The sequence below is a fragment of the Musa acuminata genome, chromosome BXJ2-4 (genome assembly GCF_036884655.1).
Source record: "Musa acuminata AAA Group cultivar baxijiao chromosome BXJ2-4, Cavendish_Baxijiao_AAA, whole genome shotgun sequence".
In the NCBI taxonomy this organism is placed as follows: Eukaryota; Viridiplantae; Streptophyta; class Magnoliopsida; order Zingiberales; family Musaceae; genus Musa; species Musa acuminata.
In genome coordinates, this window is record NC_088341.1 from 5,438,367 (window position 1) to 5,452,387 (window position 14,021).

General features: G+C 34.1%; 1 protein-coding gene and 2 non-coding genes across 3 annotated transcripts; 1 reads left to right on the forward strand and 2 right to left on the reverse strand.

Moving 5' to 3' along the window:
• Positions 1–833: 833 nt before the first annotated feature.
• LOC103980861 (uncharacterized) lies at positions 834–4,703 on the reverse strand. Its single transcript, XM_065104016.1, has 10 exons — positions 4,584–4,703; positions 4,272–4,521; positions 3,968–4,172; positions 3,235–3,325; positions 2,971–3,116; positions 2,360–2,603; positions 2,170–2,274; positions 1,730–1,912; positions 1,431–1,632; positions 834–1,330 (listed from the first exon to the last, which is right to left on the reverse strand). Exons 1-10 carry the CDS (start codon positions 4,701–4,703, stop codon positions 834–836), a joined length of 2,043 nt encoding a protein of 680 aa, XP_064960088.1.
• Positions 4,704–12,393: 7,690 nt separating this feature from the next.
• LOC135611465 (U4 spliceosomal RNA) lies at positions 12,394–12,549 on the reverse strand. The gene has a single exon (XR_010486596.1). It is a non-coding gene; the product is annotated as a U4 spliceosomal RNA (small nuclear RNA).
• A 421-nt stretch (positions 12,550–12,970) lies between these two features.
• Positions 12,971–13,043, forward strand: TRNAR-CCU (transfer RNA arginine (anticodon CCU)). Its single transcript has one exon. It is a non-coding gene; the product is annotated as a tRNA-Arg (tRNA).
• Positions 13,044–14,021: the final 978 nt, after the last annotated feature.

The window sequence follows — 14,021 nt, forward strand, 5'->3', positions numbered from 1 at the left end:
GCCATCAGACTCCCTTAATGTGGGGCCTGAAAGAAATCTTCCGCTTCATCTTCCTTCCACAAATCCCCTCTCCCATCTCGAGCTACAAATCTCGACCTTTCCAACTTTAAATATCAGACTTTCATATGACGAGTATGGGGAAGGCCCATCTTTCCTCTACCATCCCCCACTTTCCTCTAGTTTGATATCTCTCCTTCATTGAGCATTTCTCTTACTTCGAGAGCGTTATAGAATACTATGTTGGCGGAGGCCATGGTGGTCTCATCTCCCTATTTCCCTACCCTCTGCCCATGCCAGTGGCCATAAAAAGAATGTCTTCCAGCTTTAGATTACCGATTGTAGGGTGTGAAGTGGCTAACTTTTGTTCTTTTGTTTTTGTTTTCAGCCAATTCAGATCTGAACCGCCTCCCTCAGTTTCAGTTTGATTCAGAATTGTTTACTGATTCCGATTCCAAGGGTGTAAGGAATTGAAAATGGATCAGCACCCTCATTTCCGGTTCGATTGAAAACTATTGATCGGTTCCGGTTCGATTCAGAATCATAAAATCGTTGATCGATTCCGATTTGATTCAGACTCATAAAATCATTGATTAATTTTAATTTTAATTGATTTGATTATCATTTGATTTTTTATTCAAGCTTAACATATATATATATATATATATATATATAGAGAGAGAGAGAGAGAGAGAGAGAGAGAGAGAAAGAGAGAGAGAGAGAGAGAGAGATGGATGAACAAATCAATATTGATTAAAGTGAAATACAGGTGTTATAAGAATGGTGCCACAAGCGTCGATTCGATTCGATTCGATTCACGATTCTTCTCCCTGCAACTACAAACCCATCACTGTTGACCTCGGTTTCGTTGTCAACCCAAATCCAAACGGGAACAGGGGATCGTAGTTCTCGTCACCAACGTTCATGGGGAGCTGGTCCACCGACTTGAACCAAGTGCGAGGCAGCTTCCCGGTGAAGCCGAAGTCCCCGAAGAGCACATCAGCGACCCCTTGGCCTTCGGATCCCGGCAGCCACGCAGCCACAAGCGCGTCCATCAATGGCACGTACGGCTCGATGACCACGGGCCTGCCGGAGATGATAACCACCACGCACTTCACCGCGCCGCACACAGATTGGATCGTGCTCGGCCCAGGCTCGGGAATGGTGAGGTTGAGGCTGTCTCCGGCAGTCTCAGAGTAGGACGGCTCCCCGACGACGACAATGGCATAGGAGAAGTTGTTGCTCTTAACAAAGCCGGCGTCAGGGTTCTCAGAGAACACTACTTTGGTTGATGGATCTACCGTGGCTCTTACAGCCTCCAGGATTGTAGTACCTGGAAAAGAAGAAGGATCAAGCTTTCATTTAGCGTTCAGATCAAGGCGTATTGTCATCCTAAGCATGAAATGGGAGGAGCAACAAGAGTCGAGACATACCAACGGTGATGTTTCCACTACTTCCATGCCACTCTATGGTCCAACCACCGCACTGGTAGCCAAGGTTGTCTGCATGGCTTCCGGCAACAAGAATCTTCCCGGCCTTCTTTGGCAGTGGCAGCAACGGCTTCTTACTAGACTTTCCATTCTTCAACAGCACAAGTGATTTCCTTACAGCTTCCCTTGACAACTCCCTGTGCTCCTGGATGGTTGCGGTCAAGGATTTGTCAGGAGATGGAAAACCAAACTGGAGTAAGTTGATTGCAAGCAAAGAGACTGAGAACAGACAAGCAATTTACCTTCTTTCCAAGCTGGTCAACCAAGCTGTAGTCAGGTAGAGGGTTCTCGAAAAGACCCATGGCAAACTTCACCCGCAAGATCCTTCTTACAGCATCATTAATTCGGCTCTTGGGGATAACTTTGGCATTAACCAGAGTTGTCAGATTATTAATGAACCCAAGATAGTCATCTGGGACCATGACCTGCAAAAAAGCACAGTAGCATCAAGGATATGTGAGGCTGGCTAGAACACCATGTTAAAGAGCCTACAGCCAACGGGCAGGCATTCTTAGAACAACAGAGAAACTTCCTATGTCTAGTGGCAATCTCTGCTATGCATTCTCATGCATTGGATCGAACTTAATTCGAAAATGCTGCGACATCGTGCAGTCTTTGACAAACTATAATTTATAGTATAATTTGGCTCAGTGACGCTCATTCTTCGACATAAATTTCTCACCATATCGAGACCAGCGTTGATCGACTTCTCAACAGAGTAAGTGTAATTTGCTTTTGTTGGGGTGGTGAGTTTATCGATGCCCGTCCAGTCTGAGATCACGAATCCCTGACAACAGTTTGAAGCATATTGAGTCGTGATACATTCTCAAGCAGTGAATGAAAAGGTATTTATGGACTCTTTCGTGATCTACCTTGAAACCAAGCTTCTTCTTGAGAAAGTCTGTGACTAGAAAACGGTGGGCATGCATTTTAACTCCTTTCCAGCTTGAAAAAGAAAGCATGACTGTGGAGACACCCATCTTGATGGAGTCATAATAAGCAGGCATATGGATCCTAAGGAGTCCACTGAAGTCGACAAGAGTGTCATTCTCGTTGATCCCTTTGTGTGTTCCACCATCGCCAACAAAGTGTTTGGCGCAAGCTGCTACATTGTTCCTGAGAAGCACATGAGGTTTACTTGTGGTTTGATAAATTACTAGTATCATAATTTAGCAGTATGAATGTTAGAAGGGAAAATAAAGAACTATCAATACTCACAAACAATTAAATTGAAATTTTACTAATTTCATGGCTGCATTTAGAAAATTGAGACTCTGTGATATGAAAAGGATTATCTATCATAATGCCTTGATCATTATCTATCTATCTATCTATCAGAAGAATTCCCTATTAGGAACTGATAACAAGACTTGTGATGCATTGCGATGAACCACAGAGTCTAAGCTACATTTTCTTTTCAAGCAAAGTTGTTTCTTTTGGGTTTAGCAACAACTTCAGTGTTATTAGAATTTTGAATCCTTACTTTCCAGCAACATAAGGGAATTTTTTTGTGTAGTTGGCAGGGACATCTCCCTGTAAACCAAGAATAATTTGGGTCATTGCCTGCACAACCCTGTGATCCTCGCTGTAACTCTCAAAGCATCTGCCCCACCTCGGATCTCGACAAACCTGAATCAGGAAGGAGGAATATCAAATCAACAGAAAATAACACTTCTGAAAATCCAACTCAAAATTTAAATTTCAGAACACTAAAAATGCAAAAAAAAAAAAAAAAAGACTTGCTTACCGCGATACATGGTGCAAAAGCGTAAGGAATGCCTGTTGCTCTGATTTCAAGAGCAGTTGCCACACCGATCTTCTTTACAAGATCAGGATCCCTGCACATAACAATTAAGGTCCAAGAATCAGAGATCAGGATGACTAGATTGTGTTGGATTTCACTCGAAAGAGATTGATAATTAGACAATGTCAAACAATTCTTAAGTACAATCATTAGGCAGTAAGCCAAGATAGAGTGAGAAGAGAACAATAGTGATTTCTTCATTGCTTATGAGTATGCCAACAGTATCAACAACAAAAAAAAAAAGATATAATGAGTAGAAAGAATAGGAAAAGCTAGAATGATATTTTCTCAACTGACTTCATGCAGTGCCATAGAGCAGAGCAGAGCAGTAAATCTAAAATCCTTCTCAACCATATGAAAAACAAAACCAGTAGTACTTCTCAAGCATTTCACCAATGGATTATAAAGTTCATCCATGGATGGCCAACCTGTGTTCCAACTAACAACTGCTGTAGGATTGGTTAACACAAGGGACAAAAGATAATTTTCCCATGCAACTGCGACAAAATCTTCTTGACACACAATACATGGATTAGAAAATATAGACAGGTATGATGATCTCAAATCAATTTTCATCAACAGGTGTGGTTTGGCAAACCAAGAGTTAATTTTAGCAATATTTCGTAGAAATTTAAAGTCACATTATGCAACAAATCGAAGTAAATATGTAACTTGCCTTGTGGCTCCGAGACCAATGTTGTGAGGAAATATGGTTGCATTATAGACGTTATTGTTGCCATGAACAGCATCGATCCCATAAATCATGGGAATCCCCAATCGTGTCGACAGGCAGACCTTCTGGAATTTATATATCATATCAACCCAGTCCTTAGCAGATGCCCGAGGAGAAGGAACACTTCCCCCGCCACTAAGAATGCTACCTGTAAGACGTGTATGATTCAGTACGTGTGCTGACAGCTTCTCTTCCCTTTACAGTAGAGTGGTACAAAGACCAGATGAATGCATTTGTTGATACTCACCAATGAAGTAGTCCTTCAAGACTTGGGGTGTGGAGACTTCTCGCTCGATTTGTGTCATCTGACCAATTTTTTCAGCAAGAGTCATGCGCTTCAACAAATCTTTGACTCGAACATTCACTGGCTGGTTGGGATCTTTGTATTTCATGTACTCTGCTTGTATGGTTGCCGTCCAGCACAACAGGAACAGAATTCCAAGCATTGGTGTCTGCCGAGTTGCCATCTTTAGATGCAGCAACAACCTTCTCGGATCCTATCGACGGACCTGTTACTGTAAGAACATGAAATGATCTTAAAAGACAAAGCAAAGCATACAAGAAGATGCATGGGGTTGAGCCCCTTGATCATCAGAAAGCTCTCACTCAGCAAATCAGAAACCGAGAATCGCAAAAGACCAACCACATATGGACGTATATATGTATATGATGATGACATCAATCCAGTCAAGAAATTAGCTAGAAAATGTTGTGGGTCGAAAAGAATAAAGCTAACAAGCATATCAAGCAGGTCAAAATGACGAAAGCTGGGTAAGGTCAGAGAGGTGAATTTACACTGTATAAGAGAAAAGAGCGGGTACCGAGCACTCGCAAGTTACCAAGAAAGAAACACTTCTATATAATTAAATTTTAAATATATTTTATATGAATTAAACAAACCAATAAATTCACGATCCCAATATATATATATATATATATATATATATATAATTAAATGAATTAAAGTCATTATTTAATCCAAAAACTAGAATTTTAATAATTAAATCAATCTTAAAATAATTTGATTTAAGATAAAATGACAGAAATTTCATAAAATTCATCAACTAGTCTTTTGCTAATTATGATTTAAGCTTAAAATACCATTGTAATTCATGCAACATCATCATGAAATTAAATAATTATTTTAATATCGAATTTTAAATATCTATAATTTCGAAATTAAAATATTATTATGCATTACAAAATATAATAATTCTAATATGAAATATTTTAAAATATAAATCAAAACTTTATAAGAAAAGATAGAATACATACCACTCCTCTAATAGAATCCGTTCCTCCGTTCCTCTAAGCCAAGCCGGATGAGTAATGAGGGAGAGGCAATCTTCCGTTCCTCTAAGCCAAGCCGGATGAGTAATGAGGGAGAGACAATCTTTTTATAGGAAAAGATGAGCACTCCCAATAAGGTCAGAAATAATTTATTTTTTTTTTATTTTATTTTATATACAAAGTATACTTTAAATATTTATTTCACTGATTAGGAAATAAATTAATTAGTAAATTTTGGATTGTTTGATTATTTAAGTAGTTACTAAATTTCTTACTTAAGAAAATTAATTTTAATTATTTTATTAATCACATATAACAAATACGATAATAAAATATTCAAATTATCAAGACACTAATTATTTAAGTAGTTACAATCTGTTACACGATTTTGTTCTTAGCATTAAGTAAAATAAGAAGAAATGATCACCACACAATAAAAACCAATCTTCCCTATAAAAAGCAAACAGAAAAAAAAAACCCTAAAAATAAAAAAATTAGCATCAACAAGACACAAAATGAAGCAATCTCAGGTAGATGCATGCACTAAAAAACCATATTCATCCAAAATTGAACTCAATAAATGTTATTGTAGATTTTAGTTGTTCGAGTTCGAACGAGAAATGAGATATGTTCTAATGTAACTTGGGGGTGTTCTCGATAAATATCTCTCTGACGATTAGATTTGGGGTTTGGATTGATCAAATTAGTCAAAAATTATTACAGAATTATTTAGTTATGAAAGTGTATTTGGGAGTCCCTTTTATGGGTGGACCATAAAGACCTTTATGTTCGAGATTATTGGTGGTTGGAAGCGAATGTGAAGTGTTTGGAGCTGAATCATGATTCTATATCTGTGGTGTCCAACACACGTTAATCGACCACTTGTTATGACATTGTATCTTTTATGTCATACCTTACCTATCACTAGCACCCCCGCCCCGCCCCTTCCCCCCCTTCAAACTTTCAAGCTCATTGGGTTGTAGGACTATCAAGCTAAAAATTATTGTATCTAGCATCATTAATTTTAATGAAGGGGTGTCTACTAGTTAGGTCGTCAACTAAGAGTTATTTAAATGTGAGTCCTGCACTTTAGTTATGGTGTTGTAGTAATGCACATTTGGGCCTTAGATTATGTATTGTCAAAATGCATGTTCGACCTTTCGACTATGCGTCGTCGAAATATATATTCATAATTTTATCTATGTATATTTGAGATGCACATTCAAACCTTAGGTTGTGAAGCATGAAAATATGTATTTAGTGTTTCGATTATGCATCATCGAGATGCACATTTGGCCTTTAGGTTGTGCATCACTGAAATGTGTGTTTAGCCTTTTGGCGGTTAATCATCGAGGTGCATATTTAGCCCTTAGGCTATGCATCATCAAAATACGCATTTGGTCTTTTGGTTATGCGTCGTGTTTGACCCTTCGGCTTTGTAAGGGTCATTGGCTTGCACATTTGACCCTTAGGTTGTGTTATTGAAATGTGTGTTTAGCCATTCGACTGTTAATTATTGAGGTACACATTTAGTCCTTAGGTTATGCATTATCGAAATACGCATTTGGCCTTATGGTCGTGCGTTGTGTTTGACCCTTCGACTATGCAAAGGTCATTGACTTACCCAATGAGTCTGGCCATGTATGCTCGTGTGCATTATATTCATCCCATTATTTGATAGTCACATTGATTCGGTCGCCTATCGAACCCGATAAAATTTTATCCTTGTAATTATGGCTTGATACATCTGTGACATGGCGCTTGCTCGGGTGTCTTTATATGGTTACGTGTGCCTTTCGGGATTCAAATGATCATAATAGTTACAATGCCCAGCCTCATCTAATGGCATGTAGCTATGTTGTTAATCAACCAAAGTAACGAGCAACGAGGTGGTTAGTCGAAGGGTTACTCGAGCAATATAAATAGCCCCTTACGTTTTTTTTGCTCCTTTCATGCATTTAGCTATTCTTGGAGTATTCTAACTTTTAGATACTTCAATGCTCTTCGACCTTTTGGCTTTTCACACTCTTACTAAGGTCCGAATGTCTTCCTCATGAAGTTCATGTAGTTGTGTATACTCTTTTCATGTTGTATAGTTCATGAAGTTGTATTTAGTATTTCATATAATTGAACATCCACACTTGTGGGCCCTAATAGACATGTTTTTATGTAACACACCAATTAATCCTACATCGAAAAATATGATATGACTAAGATTGACATATATGAGTTTGATGAGTTTGTTATTATTAATTTTAGCTTAAATATTTTGGTTAGTAATTTTGGCTTAATGAAGTTATCATCAATGAGTCATCAAAGCCAACTTAGTATTGAGGTATGATAATGAGATTAAATAGGAAAATGCTATTAGATTATATGGTTCTATCTAATCGGATAAGATATATTATAAATTTGATTGGATTATGATTATCAGTAACATTAAAAAAGTCCAATTATGATAGAATTTCTTAAGAGATGATTTTGATTTAAAAAAATGACATGATACACTTTTTTTTATATTTATTATATTATTTGATATTTTATCACTTTATATGCTTGTGGCATATATATATATATATATATATATATATATATATATATATATATATAGTGATGCTCATGATCTGTACAATGAGAATCAGAACGTGATGAGATTATGATAATGAGACTGATTCACCTTTAAACACATACCCTAGATAATCATAGTCATAGGTTACTCAAGAGGAACATCGAGATAACTAGATAGATTGGTGTGCTGTACACCCGTCCATATGATAGAGACAGTTGATCCCATAGCTACTCGTGTGGGGACAGTAGGGCTATAGTGTAGGTGCTCATTGGAAAATAAGTTCACTGGTTGATCCGCTCACAGACTGCTGGATGATTAATAATACCTCATTATCAAACAGTGATTCTGTTATCCTAGTAGTATACTTGGTCCTTAGACTTGAGACACCAAGGATGTACTATATGAGTACTTCACTCTTTGATACTCTACTTTAGGTTTGAAAGTTCCAGATCTAAGACAATTAGTCATCGGGAGTGGTAGCCAACCTTATGAGTGCTATTAAGTGTCGATAGAGGATCATCTACTCTCGGTGTCATGCGAGGAATATCTCATGTATTCTTGCTAAGACAAATCTCTTGCCAGGGTTATTCGGATTGAGAGAGAAAGAGTTCTCCGGGAGAATCTAATTAGAGTGAGACTCGAGTAGAAACTGTATGGGTCTGATAGTACCATACCCGGTATATAGCCTCTGAGATATTAGATGGATGATGAACTATAGATACATGATAATTGAGGACAGATAGGTCCAAAGGATTGGATTCTTCTATATCGCCTAGGACTACGGCGTAGTGGCATAGTACGCCCGTAATCGATGAGTTAAGTGAATTATTATGAGGATAATAATTCACTGAGCCAGAAGGAGTTCTGATAAGTATGACTCATGGTCAGCTCGATATTGGGCCTAGAGGGTCACATATATAAGGTAAGCGTTTTGACGAGTAGAGGTTCGAATATGAGATATCCACCGAAGCCCCTATCTTATTGGATATCCAATAAGCCCTTGAATTATTGGATCCTATGGATGAGATCCAATAAGAGCCAATGAGAAATTATTGGATAAAAATTCACTAATCTAAGAGGTCTGGGTAGTTGAATGGAGATCTAATACCCAATAGGGCAAGAGGAGGGAACCAAAGACCTATAGACTAGAAGCTTCTTGGTTGCTACCTTTTATTCTCCTCTCCCATTCTCCTCCTTAGATAACAGGTGTAGAGATTTAGGTAGCGATTTGAAGAGTGTCGTCGCAGCTCTATTATGTAGATCACCGCTAGAGAGGAGGACACTTGACCTCCTTCATCCTCTCTTACAGATATGCAAGATTTCAGGGATATACGATCTCCCTTAGTAAAATACTATCTCACACGTGGATTCAAGTTTTACGAGTTTTTACGCACCAATCTTTGCATGACGACGAACACCTTTTTGAAAAATTTGGGGTTTTTGTTTTCTGTTATTCCACTGCGCATGTGATGTCGCCCCTAGATTTTCCTACACTGACAACGATACACGTGCAAATCAGATAAAAGTTTTCTGAGTAGCTTTAAAAGGTACACATCATAAATTTGATATATTGTTATTTGATTACAATTTCTAGCATTAAAGTTTTTTATGTTTACAATTGGTATCACAGCCATGCTTTAAAATCAGATATTTTAGATCGTAAAAGTATTTTAGATTTATTTTATATTTAGATCCGTTTATTAGTATCCTTCGCTTACAAAAATATATTATTTAATTTTGATTTATGATGGTTGAACGATCTATTTGTATTGTTGATATACTTTCATATCTCATCCATCTTATCACATGCTTATAAATGATACGAGATTCCTCATATTTGATTGATGGATCATTGTTGACAATTTATTGTTAGCAATAGTATTATTAAAGGTGGCGATCTCTGGTGATCGTCATTCCAATCGTGGGTAGCAATTGCGTACGTAACATAAGCACCATGGGATACGACATCATTATTGTGGCAACTGCAACAAAATTCATGCAACGACTACGATGACTAAAGTAGTGCCATGGCTATGATAATTGCATCAACGTCATTGTGATACTTACAAGCTATGACCAATATCGATTGGACATCGAAGGTTGCAATAGCCAATGGTTGCACGACATACTCGTAAGCACCATCGAGCACCACGACAATGGCGTGGTCGTTAGTTGATGCATAATCGCACATAGGCATGACGACACAGCCTTAATATTGAGGAAAATCTTAAACTAGGCACGGTAGGAGTAAAAATCTCTAATTTTAATTTTGATATTAAAAAATAAATATTAATATTCTTTTATTATTTTAAATTTGAGAGATTATTGTTGTTCAAGTTACTAAAAGAATTAATGAGAGAATAACAAAATAGCATTGATGAACTCCTACATGATGTTAATGTCATTGGTAATAATATTGTAGAATAATCATAACTAATAGTCCTGAGAAGATCTCACAAAGAAAGGAGGTCTATTATTTTTTATTATTATATGGTATATCTATAATAATCATATTATGATATAGGAATAAAAATGACCTCTCATTGTTTTCATAAGTTATGAAAAGTAATTATTATGAAAAGTGGTATGATGCGATGAAAAAATAGTTGAAATCAATGAACTAGAATGGTATCTGAAAACTCAATAAATCATCCAATAACTATAAAAGAGACTATTATATAAACCTGACTCAAAATATAATATCAAACGATATAATAGTTAGACCTTTGGTCAAATGTTTACTCATAAAGAATGCATCTATAAAAACAAGGTATTTTTTTTAGTTTTGAAAATGAATTCATTAATAATCATCATTACTAGCTACAAAAACAAGTTTTCTAATTAGGGATTAGTTTTCTATGGATTAACCTAAATGATTCGAAGAGAAAATAAAAGAAATATAAAATTTGACATGTAAATTAAAAAATTATTTATAAACTTAAACAAGCTTTCAGATAATAATATATAAAATTTCATAATGTTATTACTTTCTTCATATTTAAGAAAAATACTATTATTCAATGTTTATATTTGAAGCTCAATGAGAGCTAGTTTATTATATGTGCGGATAATATTTTGTATACCAGTAGTAATCTTGGTTTATTATACTAAATTAAAAAAAAATTATCAAGAATTTTAAAATGATTCATATGAATAAAGTATCTTATATTATTGATATTGAGATATTTAGGGATAGATTTCAAGGATTATTGTGACTATCTAAAAAAAATTATTGATCGAGTCTTGGAGAGATTTAGTATATAACTTTATTCAATAAATGATAAAAATAAAATTTTCAATCAAAATAAATATTTTTAAAATAATTTTATTAAGGAATAAAATAAAAAAAAATATTTATTATGTATGCAAAGTTAGAAATATGCTATATACTCAAGTATATACCAAACCAGATATCAATTTTATAGTTAGAATACTGGGTATATACTAGAGTTACCTAGGATTGAAATACTAAAAGGTTAAAAAAAGAAAGCAATAAGATATATGAAATAGATGAAGGATTATATATTCACATATATAAAATTAGATAATATAAAATTATGATATTTTCATATATTGATTATGTAAATTACCTCAATAAAGTAGGAAGTTCATTTTGTATTTTATATTTATATTAGTTAGAGGGATAATTTATATAAAATATATAAAATAATATATTATTATATTATTAATAATACAAGTTAATTTTGTGATATGTTTTGAGGCTACTAATCAAAACTTGATTATAAAAATTTAATTTATGACTTGGTATGGTCAGACTCAATTATCAAGTCGATGAAGATATTTTTAACATATCGTAATAGTTTTTTTCTTTAAAAATAACAAGTATTGTTATATGCATTATAGTATAAAGTACTTAATGATTTTTAAAAATAATATATAAATAATTAATATCGATTAAGAACTTAAGTTTTACTGTATTGACTACTAATTCATTCACTTAGGATTTACAACCTAAAGTGGTAGAAAGAGCATGTTTTAAGATTGGGTTTATAAGCAACTCATGAAATAGGATTGTCTTGACTATAGTAATCATTTTAGACTGTACTAAAAAAGGTCAACAATATTATGGTATAAAAATATAATATTGATGATATACAATCGATATGCTTTATATTTATAATCAGACTAATATAGTATTACTATGTTTATTGAACTTAGCCTATTTTATAAAATTCATACATACATGTAAAAAAATTTTAAAATTCTTTAAATCTAATTAAGTAAAATTATTTTTTAAATAAAATTTTATTTTATTAATTAATGAATCAAAAAAATTATATTATATGATTTTAATTAATTCCTACATAAAGACGAAATAATTCTTTTGAAAATCTTAATAAGAATAATTATCCTAATTATCTATTTGATATATTTATTATTGCTTGTTGAACAAAAATAATAGATAAGTCATTACATTTATTTATCTTTGCCTCCACTAAAGCATAATCATGTGATAGAGCAAGTATAATTTAGCGATTAGCATTGATAGAGCTTTTCCCTGGGTTAGAGGGAGCCCTTCCAGAAATTCTCGATGGCCTGGGTCAAACCCAGACCAAAGAGGGGGTTTGGAAATAGTTTTCAACCAGCAATTGTCGCGCCTCGGTTATAACCTCACAAGCTGCGACATTGCCCCAAGCGCAAAGATAACCTACCAATTAGAAGCGCCTCCGCTTTTATAGCCCAGCCTCCTCCCTTCTGTCTTCGTTGTTCTCAATGTGGGACTAAAACTGCGCCGGTTGATGATAACTGAAGCCTCTCCTTGTTATTAAACATAGAGTTACTCTTTTGGTATTCTTTCTAATTTCTTTCTTATCTTGATAGGAAAACCAAAAATGAAGTTTTAACCTATTCCTCAAGTTTTATTATATTACCATTAGTGTTGCAATAGATTATGATCGCCCATCATATAAAGAATTTTGAGCTAAATTTAACGTTAGGACTTGTGGTAAGTTTAGGCGTCAGAAAATAGTTTAATTCGATTAGATTTTCTATAATATTTTATCAGGATACTTAAACTAAAAAGGAAGTTCAAAATAATAAATATGTAATATTAACAAAGAAACAAAGCGCCTGTAGCTCAGTGGATAGAGCGTCTGTTTCCTAAGCAGAAAGTCGTAGGTTCGACCCCTACCTGGCGCGACGTGAAAAATATATTTATTTTACTTACCAAAAAAATAATATTAACCAAAGATCTCTCAGATAGTATTATGGAAATTTTTTATATTATGGAGATTTTTATAATGATTTCAGTAATTAACATGAGTATCGTGGATTTTAATTTGAATTTTAATTACATATGTTATTCGAACATTAGACTTTATGGATGGTAAAATCTTATATCGTATTAATTCGATAGGACATTTGTATTAAACCAGTATATCCGTTGTTTATTAATAATAGATGGCACAAATACAACAAGGATTGTGATATATTACTATCACATCATGGATTTTTTTCACGGAATTACATGTAAGAGTCAAATAAATAAATATTTTTTTATTAATATACATAAATTATAAATATTTATTATAATTTATTTATAAATCAAAATAAAAGTTGAAAGTAACTATATGTTTTATTGGGAAACATAGTAATATTAACTTAAAAATAAAATTCAACTAACTCTATTTAATGATAGAGTAAGGTTTACTTTCTATTGTGATATGATTTAGTGTTATTAGGAGATTACTCTAAAAATTAAAAAAAAAAAATTCAGCAAGTAGGAACCCTATAAGTCAATTGTAAAATGATTTCATATTCAAAAATCAATCATCCTATTAACGTATATCAAATACCTAAAAGAGCACTCCCCCAACATGGATAGAGAGATTATATCACATGAGATAAATTTATGTTTTAAATAAATTCATATCACACTCCTAATAGCGGATGAAATAATATCCTTCATATGCCAAAGTAGGGACATATTCCTCCCAATAACAAATAGAGGAATCGTGTAATCGTTACATCTAACGGTCCATTAATCCTTGAAAGGAATCACCCTACTTGTTCTTGTCATAAAACAAAATCATATGATACTAGTTATGTCTATATCATGATGAAATAATTTATTAAAATATCTTAATTTATTTTTTAAATATCATTAATGTCAAATAA